Source organism: Biomphalaria glabrata, chromosome 6 (assembly GCF_947242115.1).
Source record: "Biomphalaria glabrata chromosome 6, xgBioGlab47.1, whole genome shotgun sequence".
In the NCBI taxonomy this organism is placed as follows: Eukaryota; Metazoa; Mollusca; class Gastropoda; family Planorbidae; genus Biomphalaria; species Biomphalaria glabrata.
Window position 1 is genome coordinate 25375672 of NC_074716.1, and position 22329 is coordinate 25398000.

A 22329-nucleotide genomic window follows, 5' to 3' on the forward strand; every position below is an offset into this window, starting at 1 on the left:
TGAAGGATGGCTAAGCAGGCGCAGGAATGGGTTATACGTTCTTCGAGACTTAAACAGATAAATTGTATACTTTTCACGCAAACTATGTTCAATGAATACATAGATATCTGTAGTGTCTCACAACAAGACGTGACGATCTTATAAAGATGTTTCAGGCTAAGAATGTACCGAGTTCTCTTGAGAACTCCTCCCCACCCCTCCTCTTATCGTGTCTTCTTGTCGACATGCCACGAACTAAGATCATAATGTTGATATTCCCAATGTGCCAACCACATAACCACATGCATGTGAGGATTGCAGACATAAAATAACTAATACTAATTCAATAGAAACTATATAGCGACAATCTACTCGCAGCAACAATTTAGGATTACCAGGTTTTAGATTTACAAAGACTAGACCAGTTCTATGGAGAACCCAACACACACACACACACACAATTTCCGGAATTCTTTAGCAGGTCTTAATTTCCAGACGACCCAGAAGCCAGAATTGTGTCAGTCTATATTCAAGCAATCCATAGCAAGGGGGACAACAAACAAAGTTAATCTGCGCAGAGTTAATACCCGAACTAGCGACAGATGACGTATGGCGGCTGTCATAGAAATGTCAACAACTCCAGCAGTGGGGTGACATTCATTCTTAATTAACAATATTTATATATCACAAAATATCGAAGTAATGGTGTAAGCATTTCAATTTGAGATTTTAATAATCTAGTTGGGTAGATTACATTTAGTTACGGGCGCCATCACAATAAATTTTCATTGTTTGGCCACCGAGGAACTTTGTCACAGAGGAACCTTGGCACAGAGGGGAACTTTGTATACCGAACAATTGATTGCATTAAAATTTAGTAAGTGCGAGTGAGAAAAAAAAAACGACGGCCCATGCACAGATTGTGTTCTAATTGGTACCTAAGAATAGTAAAGAAATAAAGAAAAAGGAGGTGCTATCGATTCTAATGCTGGCCACATGTTCTTTAAAAGCTTTGGTAAACGGCTTCTCCCCCCCCCCCCCAGGTCACCTTAGCAGAGTTGTGATAATTTCGTTGCCTAAACCTAGGGGGTGGAAGCCATGCAGTTTGTTTGCGCTTTCAACAGCTGAGTTTCCTTCAAGAGTCTAAGGGGCGGATGATGTCAAGTATGCATGTTTCTGCGGCCTACATATTGTGTAGCCCGCACAACCATATGTCTAGAATTTTTTTTAAAATTAGCTTATACATTGCTTGACTCAATAGTTAGGTTTTCGTCAAACTAATTAGTTAAGTTTTCGTCAGACTCATTAGATTGGGTCGTTGAATGTTTTGTTACAAGTTCAAAACTGTCACTAGCTAATCCTCGCTATTTCTTAGACAAACCATTCAGAAAGTCAAGGGAAGGAGATCGATGAGTTTTCTATGCCCTATATTCAAGCGTCTAATTCTACCGTTTGTTGACAAATAGCAAGGGCGGGAATCAATTTGTCGATTAGTTTTGTCTTCCGGTGGTTAGCCACAGTAGTCAAGTTGGCTCGATCTGCCAGACTAGTGGTTGGTGAAAAGTTTTTTTTTTTTAAACCAAAAGAAACAAATACGAAATACATGATGTCTCAATCTACATAATAAAGACCCCTTTAAGATCATCTGATGGTTGTGCCGAGTACATCTTTTAGAGTTTAGAGCGAGGTGGACTTAAAGTAGATTTTTGTCGAATAAACACTAGGATTTCAAAACGACATTTTAAAAGCGACATCTTAAATGCCACATCTTAAAAAGTATTAAAAACGACATCTTCAAAGAGTCATCCATGTGCTCATCGCTCGCCCCCCCCCCCCCCCGGTCTTCTAACCACATTCCCTACTGTCTCTTGTAGTCAAGTATTAAATAGTAATGAGCTATGGTCATTAGGGTACTACAAATGTCAGAGAACCGGCTTCCAAAATGTACAATGTTGCACGTTGTCCACCAATGAAAACACTGTCCAAGCCTCTGAGCTGTATACAATACATTTAAAGCGACAATGCTAAGAATATGTCGTGACACTAGAGCAGGTCATAGACCCAGACAGAATTAATATGCCTATTGTTAAGTACAGAATACGAGAGCGACGTGTAGGCTAGCTAGTTCTACAACACCCAACTAGACCCACTCTGCTCAGCCAGATTAACGAACTAGACTGAAACCCGTTCTTAGTATTCGTATAAAGGAAGCTAGATATAGCAACAAATGCAAGTCTGTTTTGTTTCTAAAAGATAACAAGATAAACACAATTACAAATACGTTTTAAAAACAACAACACCTCCTTTATGTAACTTATTGAACGATTGTTTTTCTATTCAAAATTAATGAATGTTACATTCAAAAACATTTTTTACCCCGCCCCCTTCTCCCCGAGAAAGACTCCTAGTTAAGCGAATGTCTAGATCTAGTACAGCTTTTAATATTCCAATGATAAACATTTAGATCTAGACTGAGAAGACAGTGCGCACTATTTCCCTGAACATTCATTTATTAAACAGCTGGTAAGAACTGGAGGCCAGTACAAGAAAAGAAAACCGAGACGTCCTCGAATAACTCCGGACATTTTCACGGAGGACCTCAGAGCAGTGGACACCAGGTGGGTTCAAACATTGCCAGTGACAGATCTTTATGGAGACAGCTTGCTGCCCAATGCGCCGAACGGCGCGGGAGGACCTATGTAAGTAACATCAGTTCAATGTTTAATGATGAATAAACTTTACGTTATTTAAGGCAAAAGTGTACCTGACAAAGCCAGATGAAATTTTCTACCAAGTCGTCCACTGCACAATTAAAATTGTAAAACTAAGAAGGAGCTTGTACTTCCCGCTTTGGAAGCTGCAGTGAATGGCAGGGGTGTGAATCAAACCCCCGAAATCGTCTGTACAGGTTCAAATAGCAAAACTCATAACCGACTATCCTTCTCCAAATCACTACCAGGTTAAATAAGCCAAGCAGAGGTGTGTCGCTGCAAACTTGTTGTCGTCAAGATCGTAAAAGTTATTTAAAACAAAAAACATTTGAACAAGAAGACTAGGGTTGGGCCTAATTTACTATTGGAGTTATTCATGTTGATAAGACAAGGACACGAGATAAAGTGCACAGTTTACAAATAGATACAAAAACAAATCTACAGTACATGTGAAACATAGATCTTCATAGGCCAGGATCTGACGGAAGTAGTGCGATATAGTTTTTAGCTGTTGTTTATGCCAAATACGGAGACTACGGGAGGTCGGAAAAAACAGTGTCAAATGAAATCTTAGAATAAGACACAGAGCTTAAGACAGTTAATTAAATCCTAGGAAGGTCTAGACTCGGATCTACGAATCACGTAGTGCTCGGTCTAGTACATTGTGTGAGGAGGAGGAATTTGTACTCTTGTAACTATTTATAAATCTATACAGTTACAATTAGTTTTGGTGTGTGCATATTCTTGTTTATGTCTAAGTAAGGACTCAACACTTTTAGACTGATACAGATTTGGGTGTTAGTCAGAGGTATTATCTCTTACATTACCTTTCTTATTGTCGAAGCTTGATATGATAATTTATCAAGCAACACCTTAAAAAAAAAAGCTTACAGTTTGTACACATAATTTTTACATTGAGACATTATTTCTGGGATACACTTGGTCGCCCCCTACCCCGTCCGTGCTATTCTCCATTTGTTTTTTTTTAAAGTTCACCAGTTCATGCCATAGAAAAATGGATTTGAATTGTAAATTGTAAAGATAAATTGGCCAAGACTGTTTTGCCCTTGCTCCTATTCAAATACATTAGGTTAGCTTAGTGTTTCTCAAACTATCAAGTGTGACCCCAGCATTCCGACATAGGAGAAAGGAGGCTAATTTCTATTTCAAGGGACAAATACCTTTTGTAGTTGCATTGTATTCATAAATCCATATTAAATATGAATTAAGTAAAAATGAGAGTATTACATATGTTTCAAAAATTAAAATAATTTAAGCCGTCGTTTCATCTTCTAAATAAAATAGTAGGCCTACCTTTTAGAATGTTTACTGCTTTCGCGAGAGACGTCTGTAACAAGATTGACTCAAACCTTATTTTTTAAGAAGATATTTCAATATGTCTCCGATAGCGCGATTCTATTCGACTTTCTCATGTCGGAACGATTGAATTTTTCCCTACTGTCGAACATCGTCTTAGTCTGGAGATGATCTTATGACCACGGCGCCCATTACAGGTGTACCAGCGCTACATGTACATCAAAGACATTTTAGTATTGGTCAATGTCAGACTCCATTACCTAATTGACATGTCCTTCTATTTTTAAGTGAGGTTTAATTTTACGCTCTAGATCCCAGGAGAATGCATTTTTGCAGCTCAGAAATCAGAATTCGCATGACGACGGGACACAGTACTGTATCTCATTCTGTAAACTTACAGTGGATGGAAGGGGCACAGTACTGTTTCTCATTCTGTAAGCTTACATTGGATGGAAGGGGCACAGTACTGTACCTCATTCTGTAAGTTTACAGTGGATAGAAGGGGCACAGTACTGTCTCTCATTCTGTAAACTTACAGTGGATGGAAGGGGCACAGTACTGTACCTCATTGTGTAAGTTTACAGTGGATAGAAGGGGCACAGTACTGTCTCTCATTTTGTAAGCTTACAGTGGATGGAAGGGGCACAGTACTGTATCTCATTCTGTAAGCTTACAGTGGATGGAAGGGACACAGTACTGTATCTCATTCTGTAAGTTTACAGTGGATGGAAGGGGCACAGTACTGTATCTCATTCTGTAAGTTTACAGTGGATGGAAGGGGCACAGTACTGTATCTCATTCTGTAAGTTTACAGTGGATGGAAGGGGCACAGTACTGTATCCCGCTGGGGAAGATTGCATCGCATAGAAGGAGGGTGGGGCGGGAAATTTTTTTTTTTTTGGCTAAGGTGCGTCAAATATAAAGTTTGAACAACACTCTAGGCTAGACAATCCTAAACACATAACATCAACATACTTAGAGAGAAGCGCTGTTTGCGTTCGCTGTAAAAGTTAACTAAGAAAGTAAATTAGAAATAAATTGTAAAAATTAAATTTTTAAAAAGACATTAAAGCACACTGTTAGGTAAAAAAAAACAACGTTGGGTGTGTTTAGTAGGAGTGAAATTCACATCCAATGCTTTTGTTTAGTTATTATAATTATTTTTATTATTTTATACTTTTTAGTGCGTCTTAATAAAATATGAGTAAAAATGGCCGTGAACATTATTAAGGACAGGTTTAATCACTAAACAGACTTTTGACTGGAAGAACAAGTTGATTTACTTTTCTGCAAGGAAATCTTTTGCTTTGAAGTTGTTTGCCTCTTAGTGAAGCAGAAAAAGACACTGGGACGTTCTACACCAGATGCCGAGCAAAATGACGACGCATTCGGTTCCTCGACATTTCAGTACAGGAAATCGACGACAAATGGGAAGAGAAACTCCCTCCGCGATGTTCGTTTTGGAGATGGTTGGCAATAAGTAAGTAGACTGTAATCATCCAATGAGGCTCTCTTATCTATTTACAGTTATCACGTAAACTATTTATTCGATAATTCGACACTAGAACAGCGGGAAATTCGCTGTACCTGTTAACATAAACCATTGACCCTCTCAGATGGTCAACATGTCCTCCTTCAGGATTACGACATTCTCTCCAGGACACTCTGACAAACAATGCAGCACTAATTCCGATCATATAAAAGGTAGTTTAATTACTGTAGCCCTACTTTTGGGCAACCCTGTAGCATCTAGCTCTAGCACTATACTCAATATGATTTGTTTATCAAGGCAATGAATTCAATAATCAATTATTGATGTTAACATCTGTAGCTCTAGCTTACGTTACCTTTGTTAAGCTGTAGTCAATTGAGTTGTATAATACAAAAGCAGTATAAAATAATTTTTAAAAATATATTTCTTAGGATTCAACACGGAACTCATACGATATTGCCCCAGAGGGAACTTAAAGAAAACTTATCACGAAGCTCTATGTGTAAGTCAAGTAGATTTTTTTTTACAGGTCAGTGACGTTCAAAGTGATGGCTCTTGCCTCGACATGCAAGCAAGGTTTCTTGAAAATAACTTTTCTAAAAAGTAATTCTGTGAGACATGTCCTCGCTTGTTTAACAACCTTCTGTCTCCCTGGCACATACACACACACACACACACACACACACTTGCAGACACACACTAAATCTCTGGAACGCTAAGCTTCAAGTCTTACGGCCAAACCCTTGCATTCAATTTCGCAATAGTGTGTGTGTGTGTGTGTGTGTGTGGTGCGTGTTTAATAATAAACGATGCTGGAGGAGAAGGGGCGAGAGGACGGAGGGTTATTAAAAAAAACGTTCAGTCAATCAGACTTCGACCCCCCGGGAGTGCAAAAGCAGGTCAAAGGCTGATCGTAAAACAAGAACTAACCAGATGCCAAATCGATCGGTACCAATGACTATTAACAAATCTAATCCAAGCTATTGCCTCTTTAACTTCAGCATCGGCCCTCGCCATGAAGAGGGAGGTGGAAAAGAGAGAGAGAGACGAGGGAGAACAATGCCATTGATACAATATCACCCTGACGAATATAGACACTCTTGGAGAGGCTGAAATACCATATTCAATAATAATTACGATCAATGCGTTGTAAGTATTGATCTCAATGGCACCGCTCAATGCCAAGGTCACAGTTTTCCAAGAAATGCATTTGTTTCAATTTGAACTTTAAGTACTTCGTTTACCAGAATGAGTGTGGAAGAATTTAACTCTTTTATGTAAGAGATCATTGTTTGGATCAAAACGTTGACACTCTTTAATTGAATGAGAGCTAATCGAGGTGTACAGGACCAGCCATACCATTAGACAGAACTAGTCGAGGTGTATAGGACCAGCCATACCAATAGACAGAACTAGTCGAGGTGTATAGCCATACCATTAGACAGAACTAGTCGAGGTGTATAGGACCAGCCATAGCATTAGACAGAACTAGTCGAGGTGTATAGGACCAGCCATACCATTAGACAGAACTAGTCGAGGAGTATAGGACCAGCCATACCATTAGACAGAACTAGTCGAGGTGTATAGGACCAGCCATACCATTAGACAGAACTAGTCGAGGTGTATAGGACCAGCCATACCATTAGACAGAACTAGTCGAGGTGTATAGGACCAGCCATACCATTAGACAGAACTAGTCGAGGAGTATAGGACCAGCCATACCATTAGACAGAACTAGTCGAGGTGTATAGGACCAGCCATACCATTAGACAGAACTAGTCGAGGTGTATAGGACCAGCCATACCATTAGACAGAACTAGTCGAGGTGTATAGGACCAGCCATACCATTAGACAGAACTAGTCGAGGAGTATAGGACCAGCCATACCATTAGACAGAAATAGTCGAGGTGTATAGGACCAGCCATACCATTAGACAGAACTAGTCGAGGTGTATAGGACCAGCCATACCATTAGACAGAACTAGTCGAGGAGTATAGGACCAGCCATACCATTAGACAGAACTAGTCGAGGTGTATAGACATAGCATTAGTCAGAACTAGTCGAGGTGTATAGACATAGCATTAGTCAGAACTAGTCGAGGTGTATAGACATACCATTAGACAGAACTAGTCGAGGTGTATAGACATAGCATTAGTCAGAACTAGTCGAGGTGTATAGACATAGCATTAGACAGAACTAGTCGAGGTGTATAGCCATAGCATTAGACAGAACTAGTCGAGGTGTATAGACATACCATTAGTCAGAACTAGTCGAGGTGTATAGACATACCATTAGACAGAACTAGTCGAGGTGTATAGACATAGCATTAGTCAGAACTAGTCGAGGTGTATAGACATAGCATTAGACAGAACTAGTCGAGGTGTATAGACATACCATTAGACAGAACTAGTCGAGGTGTATAGGCATACCATTAGACAGAACTAGTCGAGGTGTATAGACATAGCATTAGACAGAACTAGTCGAGGTGTATAGACATAGCATTAGACAGAACTAGTCGAGGTGTATAGACATACCATAGACAGAACTAGTCGAGGAGTATAGACATACCATTAGACAGAACTAGTCGAGGTGTATAGACATACCATTAGACAGAACTAGTCGAGGTGTATAGACATAGCATTAGACAGAACTAGTCGAGGTGTATAGACATACCATTAGACAGAACTAGTCGAGGTGTATAGACATACCATAGACAGAACTAGTCGAGGTGTATAGACATACCATTAGACAGAACTAGTCGAGGTGTATAGACATACCATAGACAGAACTAGTCGAGGTGTATAGACATACCATAGACAGAACTAGTCGAGGTGTATAGACATACCATAGACAGAACTAGTCGAGGTGTATAGACATACCATAGACAGAACTAGTCGAGGTGTATAGGCATACCATAGACAGAACTAGTCGAGGTGTATAGACATACCATAGACAGAACTAGTCGAGGTGTATAGACATACCATAGACAGAACTAGTCGAGGAGTATAGACATACAATTATCTCTAGACAGAACTAACCAGGCAGTGTCGAATTACCGTTAAAAAAGGTTTGATGCAGTGGCGTCACTAAGGGGGGGGGGGCGCACCGGGTGACACCCATCGGGAAAAATATACTTTTGAATTAGCAGATAATTTTTTTAAAAATTGCAAGAAGCTAGAGACCTGAACATGTTCATGCACAATTAATATATAAATCTAAATAGCTATTTGTTTTCTGTTGCAAATAATTCTGGTTGAGATTAAATCAAATGTCGCAAACTTTTTTACTTGACCTACTTGATATGACCAGCTAAAAGTAAACCCGTACTTACAGCTCTGTACAAGTTCCATGGAGACTTGAGTTACATAGACTGTTTGCATCAAAATTATTGAATTGGTGACTAGCACCTTCACATCAGGAGGTCGAGCTTGTCAGCTTTTATCAAGTGATACCAGTTTTTATCCATAAAGTATTACCAAAATCTCACATTCCATTGATGTGAATTCCGTAGAATGAGAAAGTGTGAAAGAAACTAATGAGATTTCTAGAGTTAATGATGTAATGGAGGGAAGGGCATTTAGTTCAGATGTTGACAGTAAAATAAGTTTCAGCAACGACAAATGAAATGTTACAATTAGTCAATGAGATAAACGTAAATATTTTTAAACTATAAGATGCTGCCTAATGGACTCACATAATAATCTTCAATTTTAATACACTTCATAACTATTGATAAATTATCATAAAAAACGAAAATATGTAACCTTTAGTTAATATGTAACCATTAGTTAATGTAGCTATTTTACTCAGTGCTTTATGCTAAAATAAATAAAATTAAAATAACAGAGAAAGGGGATTTACACCATGAGCTTACCGCACTGGGTGACACTCACCCTACTGACGACACTGGCTTGATGTATCAAACAAATCGTAAATGCTACTCTGTACAGAACGAACAAGATATATTCTTTTTTCCCCCAACATCCGTAAGAAATCTTAAAACAGAAAAAACTTTCTCTCAAGGTCTATTTGTAGCTTTGACCATCTCAAAGACGATACACACAAGGCAATTCAATTATTTTTTTTAAAAATATGGAATAACCCAGTATGAAATGTTTGACCTAATTATTTAATACAAGTAAAAAGTATGTATCACAATATAAACAGTTCTTGTTAGAACTGATGTATACGGTGCACAATGGTGAAACTAATTTCTATTGGGATAATAAAACGTGTTTGGTTCTACTATTGTTATTATCGGTTATATTCTCTAGTAGGATCGAAATTCATTAGAGGAACCAAAATTCATTACGGTCTAATGATATGGCAGGCCTGCTGCAGAACGGGACTGGAGAAACTCATTAGATCTATTTCAGGTATAAAAACATCACACATAGCGCTTTTAGGTTGGAAGAGGTAAGCGTGACACAGAGACACAGAGATACGGAAAACACTGAACAAAAAATAGCGGCTGTCTTTTTCCAACTGGTTGGGGAAAAGGGGGGGGGGGGTATAAAATGAAGATTAAAAAAAAAAAAACTCAGGGATTTCCCAATAGGAAATTCCTATGAGGTGTACGATGATGTTTAGCAACAATCATTTAGCATTGAATAATACTTTTTTTTTATCGGCCCCCAAAAGGGGAAAAGGCACTATTAGTTTTGTGTGGAATGTCCGTCCGTCCCGTTTAGATCTCATAAACTAGAAAAGATAGTGAAAATCCAACATCATAATTGTCACCACCTCAAAGTTGATGCCATAGAGTAGAAACCCTAATTCTATATTGTAAATGTTAATTCAATATTGTGAATCTTATTCACAACTCATGTTGCCCTAGGGTGAACACTCTTGACCTTAGGTGAACCAGAGAGTTAAAGGCAGTCAGTCAACATAGAGATCTTGTAGCAAGCACTTGATAGAGTCACTTAATATATAAGCAGTAGAGTTAGATGTTTAAAGTAGTTGGTTATAGAATAGTTACTAAGTTGTTATATTGGTGATATTTCTGTTGGATTAATACTGACCATTCCTGGGTCGAATTGTATATCGTATTCACCATGTGATGTTATATTAAACTTATTTGTGTCTGCTACATCCAGCGTCATTTCATTATTCTGTGATTTATAACATGAACCCAATGTCACCACCACGCCTACATGGATGAACCGACAATGATAGCACAGCATCAAACATAACTACAGCCACATTCATAATATCTAAAATAACCACAGTGACATTTATGATGTCAAAAATACAGAGGTGACAATAATATTTTAGACCATTCATAGTTCTGATGCAACGGCTACTTTTTTCTTTTCTGAAAGCGAAAAATCTAATTTTTTAAATCACTTGTGCAAGCATTTTTTTTTTCATAAAAATACACCACTTTTACAACTATTCACTATTAATAGTAACAAACACGTGGAAGGCTCTTTAGTTGGGGAGATTACTATTTACCCTATTTTTAACACATTTATGCAAATTGTTTTAGATTTTTAGTCAAAAATTGCATATAAGTGGAACATAATTTAAAACAACAATTAATAAGTAGTGTTTCATATTATGGCGTGAACTGCAGCGCTGCACTATGCCCATGGAAAACTAAAGGAAAATTATTATTTTTTTACGGAAATGTTTTTTTATTCTTAAGGAATAAGAGATTGACCCTTTACAAAACAATTAGATATTCATTAGAAGACATCAGTTAGGCCAGGTTCACATCGTAACGATTATCCTGTCAACCATCTTTCTCCATATTTCTCTGTCATTAGTCTTTGATAGAATTTCATTCGGATGTTCTTTCTGAAAATATAGAAACCTGCCTTTTTACCTGCCTGGGTGGACCACTTCGGGGGCCGATTTTGAGTTTGTGTTTCCACACAAACTGTCTTTGTAACCTTTTTTTTTAGTTTGTTTAGGAATGCAAAACGACAACATTGGTCAAACTTGATAAAGATGATTATATCCTGACAAGGAGATCATTAAGTTGGTTAAGATGATTACATTCTGACTTTTTTTAGCTGTACTATTGTAGTTGGTTAAGATGATTACATCCTGACAAGATTATCATTAGTTGTTCTATTGTAGTTGGTTAAGATTATTACATCCTGACATTAGTTAAAGTGTTTGATTTCAAAGTTTCGGACGTTCCTTAAAATTATCATGTCCCAGCCCTACCCCCCCCCCCTTTTTTTCCCTGCAGGGCATTAAAGCGGGCAAGGTTCGAACTCTGAATAATCGTGATAAAACTTCACACATTCTTGATTTGTTCATTAGTGCCATTAGAAATTGTCATTGACTTTTAGAAAGTAGAACTTTTACTTCGAAAATAAAACGCGAAAAAAAAAAAAGGTTTACAGTCTACAAGAAACGCTCAACAATCCAATAACTAGATGCATTCTATTGATAATAAAGTCTTAAATAGAGAGCAAAGAAAAGGGAGAATAAGCCGTGACATTCAATACTATACAGATGATAGATCTACAGCAGCAAAAACAAATATCCACAACAATAATAGAAGCGGGGAAAAATACAAAATCAATAACCACACTAAAAGTATTGAAACAAAACTTTACAGTTTCTACAAGAACAAGCAATAGAAGAAAAAAAAAGAAAAGAATGTGAAATAGGAGCAAAAAACATGTTCAAACTTTTACCAGACAGACAGACATACAGAGTGAATTGATATAAGCTTTGTGAAAAATAGCCCAGAGGAAAAAAGGTGCACCTGCTAGTTTGTCACATAATAGTAGGTCTACCTGCTAGTTTGTCGCAGGATAGGTATACCTGCTAGTCTGTTACATGATAGTAGGTTTAACTGCTAGTTTGTTACATGATAGTAGGTTTAACTGCTAGTTTGTTACATGATAGTAGGTTTAACTGCTAGTTTGTTACATGATAGTAGGTCTACTCATGGTAGTAGGTCTACGTTTTAGTGTCACTTGATAGTTCTACGCATGGTAGTAGGTCTACGTTTTAGTTTGTCACTTGATAGTTCTACGCATGGTAGTAGGTCTACGTTTTAGTTTGTCACTTGATAGTTCTACGCATGGTAGTAGGTCTACGTTTTAGTTTGTTACTTGATAGTTCTACGCATGGTAGTAGGTCTACGTTTTAGTTTGTCACTTGATAGTTCTACGCATGGCAGTAGGTCTACGTTTTAGTTTGTCACTTGATAGTAGTTCTACGCATGGTAGTAGGTCTACGTTTTAGTTTGTTACTTGATAGTTCTACGCATGGTAGTAGGTCTACGTTTTAGTTTGTCACTTGATAGTTCTATGCATGGCAGTAGGTCTACGTTTTAGTTTGTCACTTGATAGTAGTTCTACGCATGGTAGTAGGTCTACGTTTTAGTTTGTTACTTGATAGTTCTACGCATGGTAGTAGGTCTACGTTTTAGTTTGTCACTTGATAGTTCTACGCATGGTAGTAGGTCTACGTTTTAGTTTGTCACTTGATAGTTCTACGCATGGTAGTAGGTCTACGTTTTAGTTTGTCACTTGATAGTTCTACGCATGGTAGTAGGTCTACGTTTTAGTTTGTCACTTGATAGTTCTACGCATGGTAGTAGGTCTACGTTTTAGTTTGTCACTTGATAGTTCTACGCATGGTAGTAGGTCTACGTTTTAGTTTGTCACTTGATAGTTCTACGCATGGTAGTAGGTCTACGTTTTAGTTTGTCACTGGATAGTTCTACGCATGGTAGTAGGTCTACGTTTTAGTTTGTCACTTGATAGTTCTACGCATGGTAGTAGGTTTACGTTTTAGTTTGTTACTTGATAGTTCTACGCATGGTAGTAGGTCTACGTTTTAGTTTGTCACTTGATAGTAGTTCTACGCATGGTAGTAGGTCTACGTTTTAGTTTGTTACTTGATAGTTCTACGCATGGTAGTAGGTCTACGTTTTAGTTTGTCACTTGATAGTTCTACGCATGGTTGTAGGTCTACGTTTTAGTTTGTCACTTGATAGTTCTACGCATGGTAGTAGGTCTACGTTTTAGTTTGTCACTTGATAGTTCTACGCATGGTAGTAGGTCTACGTTTTAGTTTGTTACTTGATAGTTCTACGCATGGTAGTAGGTCTACGTTTTAGTTTGTCACTTGATAGTAGTTCTACGCATGGTAGTAGGTCTACGTTTTAGTTTGTTACTTGATAGTTCTACGCATGGTAGTAGGTCTACGTTTTAGTTTGTCACTTGATAGTTCTACGCATGGTAGTAGGTCTACGTTTTAGTTTGTCACTGGATAGTTCTACGCATGGTAGTAGGTCTACGTTTTAGTTTGTCACTTGATAGTTCTACGCATGGTAGTAGGTCTACGTTTTAGTTTGTCACTTGATAGTTCTACGCATGGTAGTAGGTCTACGTTTTAGTTTGTCACTTGATAGTTCTACGCATGGTAGTAGTCTACGTTTTAGTTTGTCACTTGATAGTTCTACGCATGGTAGTAGGTCTACGTTTTAGTTTGTCACTTGATAGTTCTACGCATGGTAGTAGGTCTACGTTTTAGTTTGTTACTTGATAGTTCTACGCATGGTAGTAGGTCTACGTTTTAGTTTGTCACTTGATAGTAGTTCTACGCATGGTAGTAGGTCTACGTTTTAGTTTGTTACTTGATAGTTCTACGCATGGTAGTAGGTCTACGTTTTAGTTTGTCACTTGATAGTTCTACGCATGGTAGTAGGTCTACGTTTTAGTTTGTCACTTGATAGTAGTTCTACGCATGGTAGTAGGTCTACGTTTTAATTTGTTACTTGATAGTTCTACGCATGGTAGTAGGTCTACCTTTTAGTTTGTCACTTGATAGTTCTACGCATGGTAGTAGGTCTACGTTTTAGTTTGTCACTTGATAGTTCTACGCATGGTAGTAGGTCTACGTTTAAGTTTGTCACTTGATAGTTCTACGCATGGTAGTAGGTCTACGTTTTAGTTTGTCACTTGATAGTTCTACGCATGGTAGTAGGTCTACGTTTTAGTTTGTCACTTGATAGTTCTACGCATGGTAGTAGGTCTACGTTTTAGTTTGTCACTTGATAGTTCTACGCATGGTAGTAGGTTTACGTTTTAGTTTGTCACTTGATAGTTCTACGCATGGTAGTAGGTCTACGTTTTAGTTTGTCACTTGATAGTTCTACGCATGGTAGTAGGTTTACGTTTTAGTTTGTCACTTGATAGTTCTACGCATGGTAGTAGGTCTACGTTTTAGTTTGTCACTTGATAGTTCTACGCATGGTAGTAGGTCTACGTTTAAGTTTGTCACTTGATAGTTCTACGCATGGTAGTAGGTCTACGTTTTAGTTTGTCACTTGATAGTTCTACGCATGGTAGTAGGTCTACGTTTTAGTTTGTCACTTGATAGTTCTACGCATGGTAGTAGGTCTACGTTTTAGTTTGTTACTTGATAGTTCTACGCATGGTAGTAGGTTTAAGTTTTAGTTTGTCACACGACATGATAGTCTACTGTTTTATTGATTTGAATTGAAACTGTTCTTATTATTGGAAATTAGCTATTATTGTTTGATATCGAAAAAGGGAAATAAACACTACATCAATGATTTATATAGATGTAAATGTTGAGTTTTTCCCCTTACATAATCTTTGTTATTTTTTTTTAAGTATTTTTATATTTTAGTTGTTTCTTTAAGGTGATTTTGTTACCGACAGCTGTAAAATAAATTATTTTTTTATAAGAACAGTTACAAGGGAAATATTAGCCCTTTAGGAAATAGTAAAAAAAAAAAAAAAAAAGCATTAAAGCCCTAAAATATTATGTTAACAAGAAAATATTTCTAAAAACCTTTTTAAAAAACAAAGCTTATAAGCGTAATTATAACAATTATTTTGGATCAGTCATGTAATTAAATTTGTAATAGATATAGACTAAGAATAACAAAACATTTATAAAAAAAAATTAAAAAGGCGAACGACCTGAATTCGAACTCATGGCTCAAACATTAACAGTCTTCTCAAGCCAACACGGATTTTATAGTTACTTATTGTTTCTATAACCTCGACCTATTTTTCAGGTTTGTGGTCACTAAGACTCAGACGACGACCTATAAAGGGGCTAATTCAGCTTATACCACCACTTCAATCAATTACAATTTCTTTCCCTTGTTCAAGATACCAATGAAAATAATTTCTTACCAATGGTTAATTAACTAATTGATTAAAAGAAACTAGTCGACCGGCGGCGTACCATACGCCGCTATTTTGCATGGCCGGTCTTAGGCCACAGCAACCTATGCGACTGCAGTGGGCCCCCACTTTCAAATGATCCGCACTTTCATAGGACCCGCGCTAATTCAAGGTGTATAAATTATTAAATTAAACCATTTTATAACTTAAAACAGATTTCCAGCGCTCTCCTGTCCATTTACCAGGAGCTCCTGGAAATCTCCCGAAATTGCAAAATATAAGAAAAAGTCCTTAAAATATACGGAAATATATTCACAAAAATTGTCATTTTGGGGTGTCATTCAATATGGAAAACGCCAATCTTACTCGCGGCATTATGCATCAGCCGTAATTGTGTAATCTGGTGAAAGAAGCTTCTAAAGATAGATTGAAACATTTGGTAATTCTTGCTATTGAGCGTGATCTATGTAGGAAACAGAATTATTTTGATATACTGTATGACTTTGCTACACGCAAGGCTCGTAAAGAAATTCTGTACGTAGTAAAGAATGATTAAAATGCATAGACGAATTTATTTTCTAATACAAACTCTTAAATTTCACTTATTATCCGCTTCCCTACCCAAACTTGGCCCCGCGAAATCCGTTTCGAATAGGGCCTCACAATGCGTAAGTCCGGACTTGCTATTTAGTGTTTGTAAAATGTTTGTTTGTATATTTACATATATATATATATATATAGTAGATTACTTCTTAGATTAGTTCCTAGTCCAAACCTCCCGCAGGACTAAGGGGGATGGGAGCGGGCAAGGGTTTGATAAATTTAAACGACAGTCAAGCGCGCAGCCAGTCATCCGTAGTGTGAATACTACTCTTGTTTTCTCGTGGACTATCCGCAGAAATAAGAGAGAGATATTTCCTTTACTTCTTCTCGTTCAAACTGTTGAGGGAAGAAGAGAATTATATATAACGATACTTGTGCGAAATTTCAGCTTGATCAGAGATTGGGTGTGGGAGAAATCACGTATTCAAACTTTTTACCAGACAGACAGCTTTGTAAAAGTATTTCTGTGCCGAGATCCATCCCATGATGTTCCTGTGCAGTGACCTATCTCGTGTTATGAGCACTGTAATGCCGGGGGAGAAAGTAACTTTCACATCGTGAGGAAATCAGCGGCAGAGTTGTAAAAGCACCGAGGAATCAAGTTGTGCTTTTCATTTCTGGAACGTCAGGTCCAGTCAGGTCCACCCAGCTCCGATGACTACCCATGACATGCTGAAGACAATAAAAACTGTTGGTCGTTGGCCGTTGTCCAGAGATCATCTTTACTTTGTGTTCGGTAAAGATTGCTGATGTTAGTTCTAACTTTTCTTAAATTTAGGGTCAAGTTAATGTTTAAAATGCCACAGAGACGAAGGATTGTACGTACTGTTTCCAAGAAAGACACCGAGCAATGAGGAAGTAGAGACAAAAAGACCGAACAAAGGACAGATAACAGCAACATGATAACATCAAAAGAAATCTTTACCAACACGCATCTTAAAACCATGTTATCAATGAGTGTATTTGGTGTGTGTGTTTTTTTTAAAGGAAAAGATAACGCACTCAATAATGCAATTAGGCGACAAGCAATTTAGTACAACAGTAACTAACATCTTTTCAATCGTGGAAGTATAGACAACAATGATAGATAAAGTGATCCAATGGTTTATGACCATGGAATTAAAATTGACGGAGCTATGGAAAGGTTAAAAGAGCGAATAGCAGCCTGACACATAAGCAGAATGTCTTAAGCAAATAGTCTGGCAAACTGTGCTAAACATTAAGGATTAATCAGACTATTATATTGCCCAAACACCATATTTTTCCATTGCCCACCACTAAACTGTTCTAGGGGTTAATTAATGATTACCATTCAAGGTCTCACTCTCACTCTCTTGGAAAAAAAGGAGAAGGGAGGCTGCAGCCACGAAAGTCTCATGTCAGCAGCCTCTATCAGTAGCAAAAATGTGTCCTCGCTGCTCTGGCAGCTTCAGTCCAGATCAAAGCCATGAGGTAGGCATGCTCGATAGAAGCACTTGACATTGCCCCATTGGCTTACTCTCAAATTATTGCCGCTGCGCCGGTAACATGTCTCCACAAGAATCAATAGTATTGTTAGCTTTGTTGTTGTGTCTAAGGCTTGGATCATCATCAGAATGTAGGCTCCAACCGTTGACCAAGGCCAGGGGATTAGATCAACTGTGATAATGGTGTAGTGTTGAGTTTGTATCATGTTTGTTAGCACAAGCGACTGTTTTAATGACAAACAGGACTTCAGTGCTGGGCTTCAACCTCACACGATTGCGCAAACACAGAGATCATTAAGAGGATGAGTTTGTGTTGGGAAGGCTCTACGATTAAACGAGTGAGAGAAACAGAGAGGGAGAGAGAGAGGGGGGGGGGAGGTGAGCAGAAACGAACAATTGTGCAATCATTAAACACGACATAGTGAAGGGAGAAAAAGAAGAAATACGATTTATGATTTAAAAGTAAATGTATACGAAACTCACAGTTGTCATTAACTAAACATAAATCTAGATATCTGAGACAAAGTTGTCATCAACAAAACATAAATATAGATATCTGAGACAAAGCAATCATCAACTAAACATAAATCTAGATATCTGAGACAAAGTTTGCTCACACTCATCATGACGTAATACAGTTCACATCTGACACCAAACATCTCAATGACAAGGATTTCTATCCGCCTCATACAGTCACACAGTGCTATCTTCATTGTGGGCAATTTAACATAATACATGCCCCCCCCCCCCTTTTTATTTTTCATAGGCTATAAATTATTCTGTTAGTTCATAACTTTGATGTGCACTTGCATAGCATCAAATGTAAACTTTATGTATGTTTAGTTGTAAAGGAAATCTTGATGAGCCTGCTATCCAAAAGAGAGTTGGTTCACAAAATGACCAACAGAATTTCTGGTATGCATATGCATGAAATGTTTTTAAAAAATGTGTTTCTCAAAGAGTTATTTTCAGTTCATTTTTAGTTCTACGTGTACAGTCACTATATGATAATACAATAGAATATAAACATTCCAAACTCGTTATAAAACCGTCTCCCGAGACGTTGCATGCTCCCAAATAATTCATCACCAGAGATTAATCTTGGGCTTAGGATAAAAAGGTCGTGGGTGGGCCATGCGCAAGTTGCCTCTAAGCGGTGATTTGGTATCGGAGCACCAGAATTTCTTAGATAAATTCCCTGACAAGAACCAATACACCATGCAGTCTGTTCCCAGTTTTAGAGGCGACAAATATTGCCCTCTTTTTTTCACCTACCACCAAGTGCAGTTTTGGACAACGCTTTTCAACCTCTAACAAATTCACGTTGGGATGCCAAATAGAACCGAGTACATCGCACTTACTGGGATGTAAGAAAGCCTCAACACCCTTTCACAATCCACACGCATTTCCTCAAGGGGCCATTTCAATGGCAGATATGGTCTAGAGAAGGAAGGGGTTGCTCGATCTCATCTTTTAGTCAGAGATTCTTAGATCCCCCGGGAAAAAACAAACGGGTGTAACGAAACCCCATTTAGACAGAAATATTGTTTCATTCAGGTCGGTGGAACGGCGTGTCCGTTGAACTTCAAGAGACGTAGTCTCAACTCTAATAATAACATTCACAAATCTGGTGGGCCGAAGCAGGTTATGTGCTGGATTTCTTTGTCAGAAGCTTTTGAATTGCATGTCAATAAGGAGTATTTTTAAAAAATCAAAACTATAACAAATTCACTAACATCACCGCCTATAATAGCCTTGAAAAAATAGACCTAAACAGAATTATGAAGGCCATAGCACGTACCGACCAGCTATGGAAATACTCTTCAATGAACATATCAACTTTAAAATAGTGAGAAGTCCGCCGTACGCCAGACACTGAACAACATCCGTCATCTACAAAATATCACAACGGTTAGGGTGAATATTTCTTTTTAGGACAGAGTGGAAAGATGCAACAATTCCCTAGTTTCAAAATCAACTAAGAATCTGAGATGCCAGTACAAGTGTCTGTAACCCTTTGACCATCGGAAAGGCTTCTTCCTGGGGGATTCCGTCTGTGGAGCTCCATCTGAAAGTTTATTAGACCAAAATTAAGTCTCGATTCAAGCACCCCGCTCAAGTCACCCTAATGAGTGGAGGCTTGATTTCGAGAACACCAGGAAATGCATTATATTGCTCCTAAGTACCATAACCACCGCCGAAGAAAGGCTGTGAGAGGCAATGCACTCGATACAGTGGTAACACACGAGGAGAGAGATTATGTAATTTTCCCCATTCAGATAATAATATATTGTTTTACTTACACATACACGCTCATTACCAAATGTCAAACTAATGACGTGGAAGATGGAAGACTATCCATCACAATACATAGGAGTCAATGTGACAGACGAGCTAAATACATAGTGTACAACAAAATGCCAATACTTAAAATCAAGATAAAAAAAAGTAACAAAAACAAAATATCCATTTAAACCAAACAATACTTACATGTAAAAGGTTCATAGCTAATTTACTGGCCATTTCAACCGTTATGTACCAATTGTTTCAATTAACTCCTTATACTAAAATCGTTTCATTTGATAATTTTAAACCTATCCGAATGGCACATCACTTGTCCATTAACATAAGATCACCCCTCCGACTAATCAAGTTTTGAACAAGTTGTATCTACTACAAAAAAAAAAAAAAAAAATCATGACAGAGGTATGGGGAGGATGGGGAGACGGGCAACTACTACAGGCTACGAAGAGGAGGAAGAGGAGAGGGCGGGGATGGTATTGATACGGCACCGGGTTGACGTACTCACGTGACCAAGCAGCATTAGCGCCAGTCACACACATGAATAATACAAAACACCTACTTTCAGAGAAGCATGCGTTGTAGACTCCACTCACTTGTTCCCTTGTCACGCCTTTAGGAAACCCTACCGCAACAGGCCGGGAAACGGACCCATCTCAAGACGTGTAACATTGAACTTGCTATAACAACAAACGTCCATATTGCATTATTTCCCCTTTCGGTTCGTAATAATCTGAGATAAGGCCGTGTTTACATTGTATCAGTTAATGCCAGAAATCGGAAGTCCTGACCTCTATCTTATGAATATTAACACACAAGACCCACTTAGCACGCAATGTTCTGTGGATGCCACCATGGCGACCAGTAAACAACAGGTAAAAGCTGCCATATTTAAAGCTCCGGAGTGAATAGAATAGGGTGGGGGAGACAACAATGAATTATTTCTAGACATAAGAACTAGCACGGAACTTCCACTAGTTCAGACATCGTTTTAAAGTGACAGAAACCTAGATTCTATATAATATAACCATGCAAGAGGACAACATGTGACATTTCTTGTTCTAGCTTATTGACGATGATGACAGAGAATGTTTTTAAATAGAAGTGTGGAACAGGCTTTTTACAAGAATATCCATATTATTTGAGAACTCCTGAGTGAAAAGTACCCTGAATACACCTGACCTGCCTAAAAAGAAAAAATTTAACATTTTAACCAGCTAGACACCTGCCTAAAATGATGGGTATCAGTTTTAGATGTAATGGCAGTTATTAGAATCGGCAGTCAATAATTTAAAAAAAAAACAAAGATTCAAAGAAAAGGTCGAAATACAACACAAAATTAGTTTACTTGCAGATTCCAATACTGAACTACCAAAATGACATTTTTAGTGGTCCCACTGACACTAGTAGGGAAAAGTGGCTATTACTTTTAAGTTGTCTGTCTGTCCATCAGTCTGTCACATCTAGATACTGAAAACACCATTGCTTGTATCATTCTCAAAATAAGTGCAATAGCCACTTTTGTTCGAGTAAAAAGCGACCCATTCTTTATAATACCACTAGCCTGACATTACCCGCGGCCTGCGGGTCTAAGTTTGTGTTTGCTAATGTAGTGGATTGGATTTAGATGTATGTTAAACTTAGCTAATGATCCTTTCAAGTTTTTTCTATTTCGCTACGAAAATAAAATTAGTTTTGCGAAAATCGGTTTACCCGAAGTCGATACATTCTTATCTATTAAAAATGAAAAGAGCGATAGCTTTGTTAAATGAATGGGATTATAAAGTGAACAATTAAACGAAATAATTTTTAGTACGCGCTTCATGAATGAATATAGATCTAGGCCTATCTCAACTCGGCTTCGCAGCTTTCGTAAACGGATGTAGCTTTAGAAAACCAAATTTGAATGTTTATTTGATCAAAATATGAAATGAATGGACTTTAATTAATATGTTTATGTGTTAAAGTATAAAACTATCTGTAGTCACAGATATAAGGAACTAATTTATGTAAAAAATGCTTTTGAAACACAAAATTGAAGGTTAATTTTATTATATAATGAAATCAATGGATCTTCTTTTGTATTTTCATGTGTCAAAGTAAAAAAAACTATCTGCGCAAAGTGTATTTCTTAAAATTAGATCTAGGTCTAAATCCTTTCGATCTTTTCTCATGTCAACATTGTAGACATGGCCTAGATCCATAACATACTATAGCTGTAATAGAGTTGGACAACTTTTTTTTTTTTGAGGTTCTTAAGTTTGTTTTAGGGCTACAATACATACACTACGGTCTAAGTTAGTATCCAAGGAACATTTCTGCCT

At 37.7% G+C, this 22329-nt stretch overlaps 1 protein-coding gene across 5 annotated transcripts in view; it reads right to left on the reverse strand.

The window, feature by feature from the left end:
* LOC106067773 (uncharacterized) overlaps window positions 1-22329 on the reverse strand; it is a 72143-nt gene that overhangs the window by 38565 nt on the left and 11249 nt on the right. The window contains exon 1 of one of the 5 annotated variants that reach the window (XM_056032365.1): window positions 20195-20366. The exons of the other annotated variants lie outside the window; for them this stretch is intronic. Coding sequence (XP_055888340.1) covers window positions 20195-20227 — 33 coding nt within the window. The 5' untranslated portion in view covers window positions 20228-20366. Of the gene's footprint in view, window positions 1-20194; window positions 20367-22329 lie in introns of those variants that run through there. 5 annotated transcript variants of the gene reach the window in all.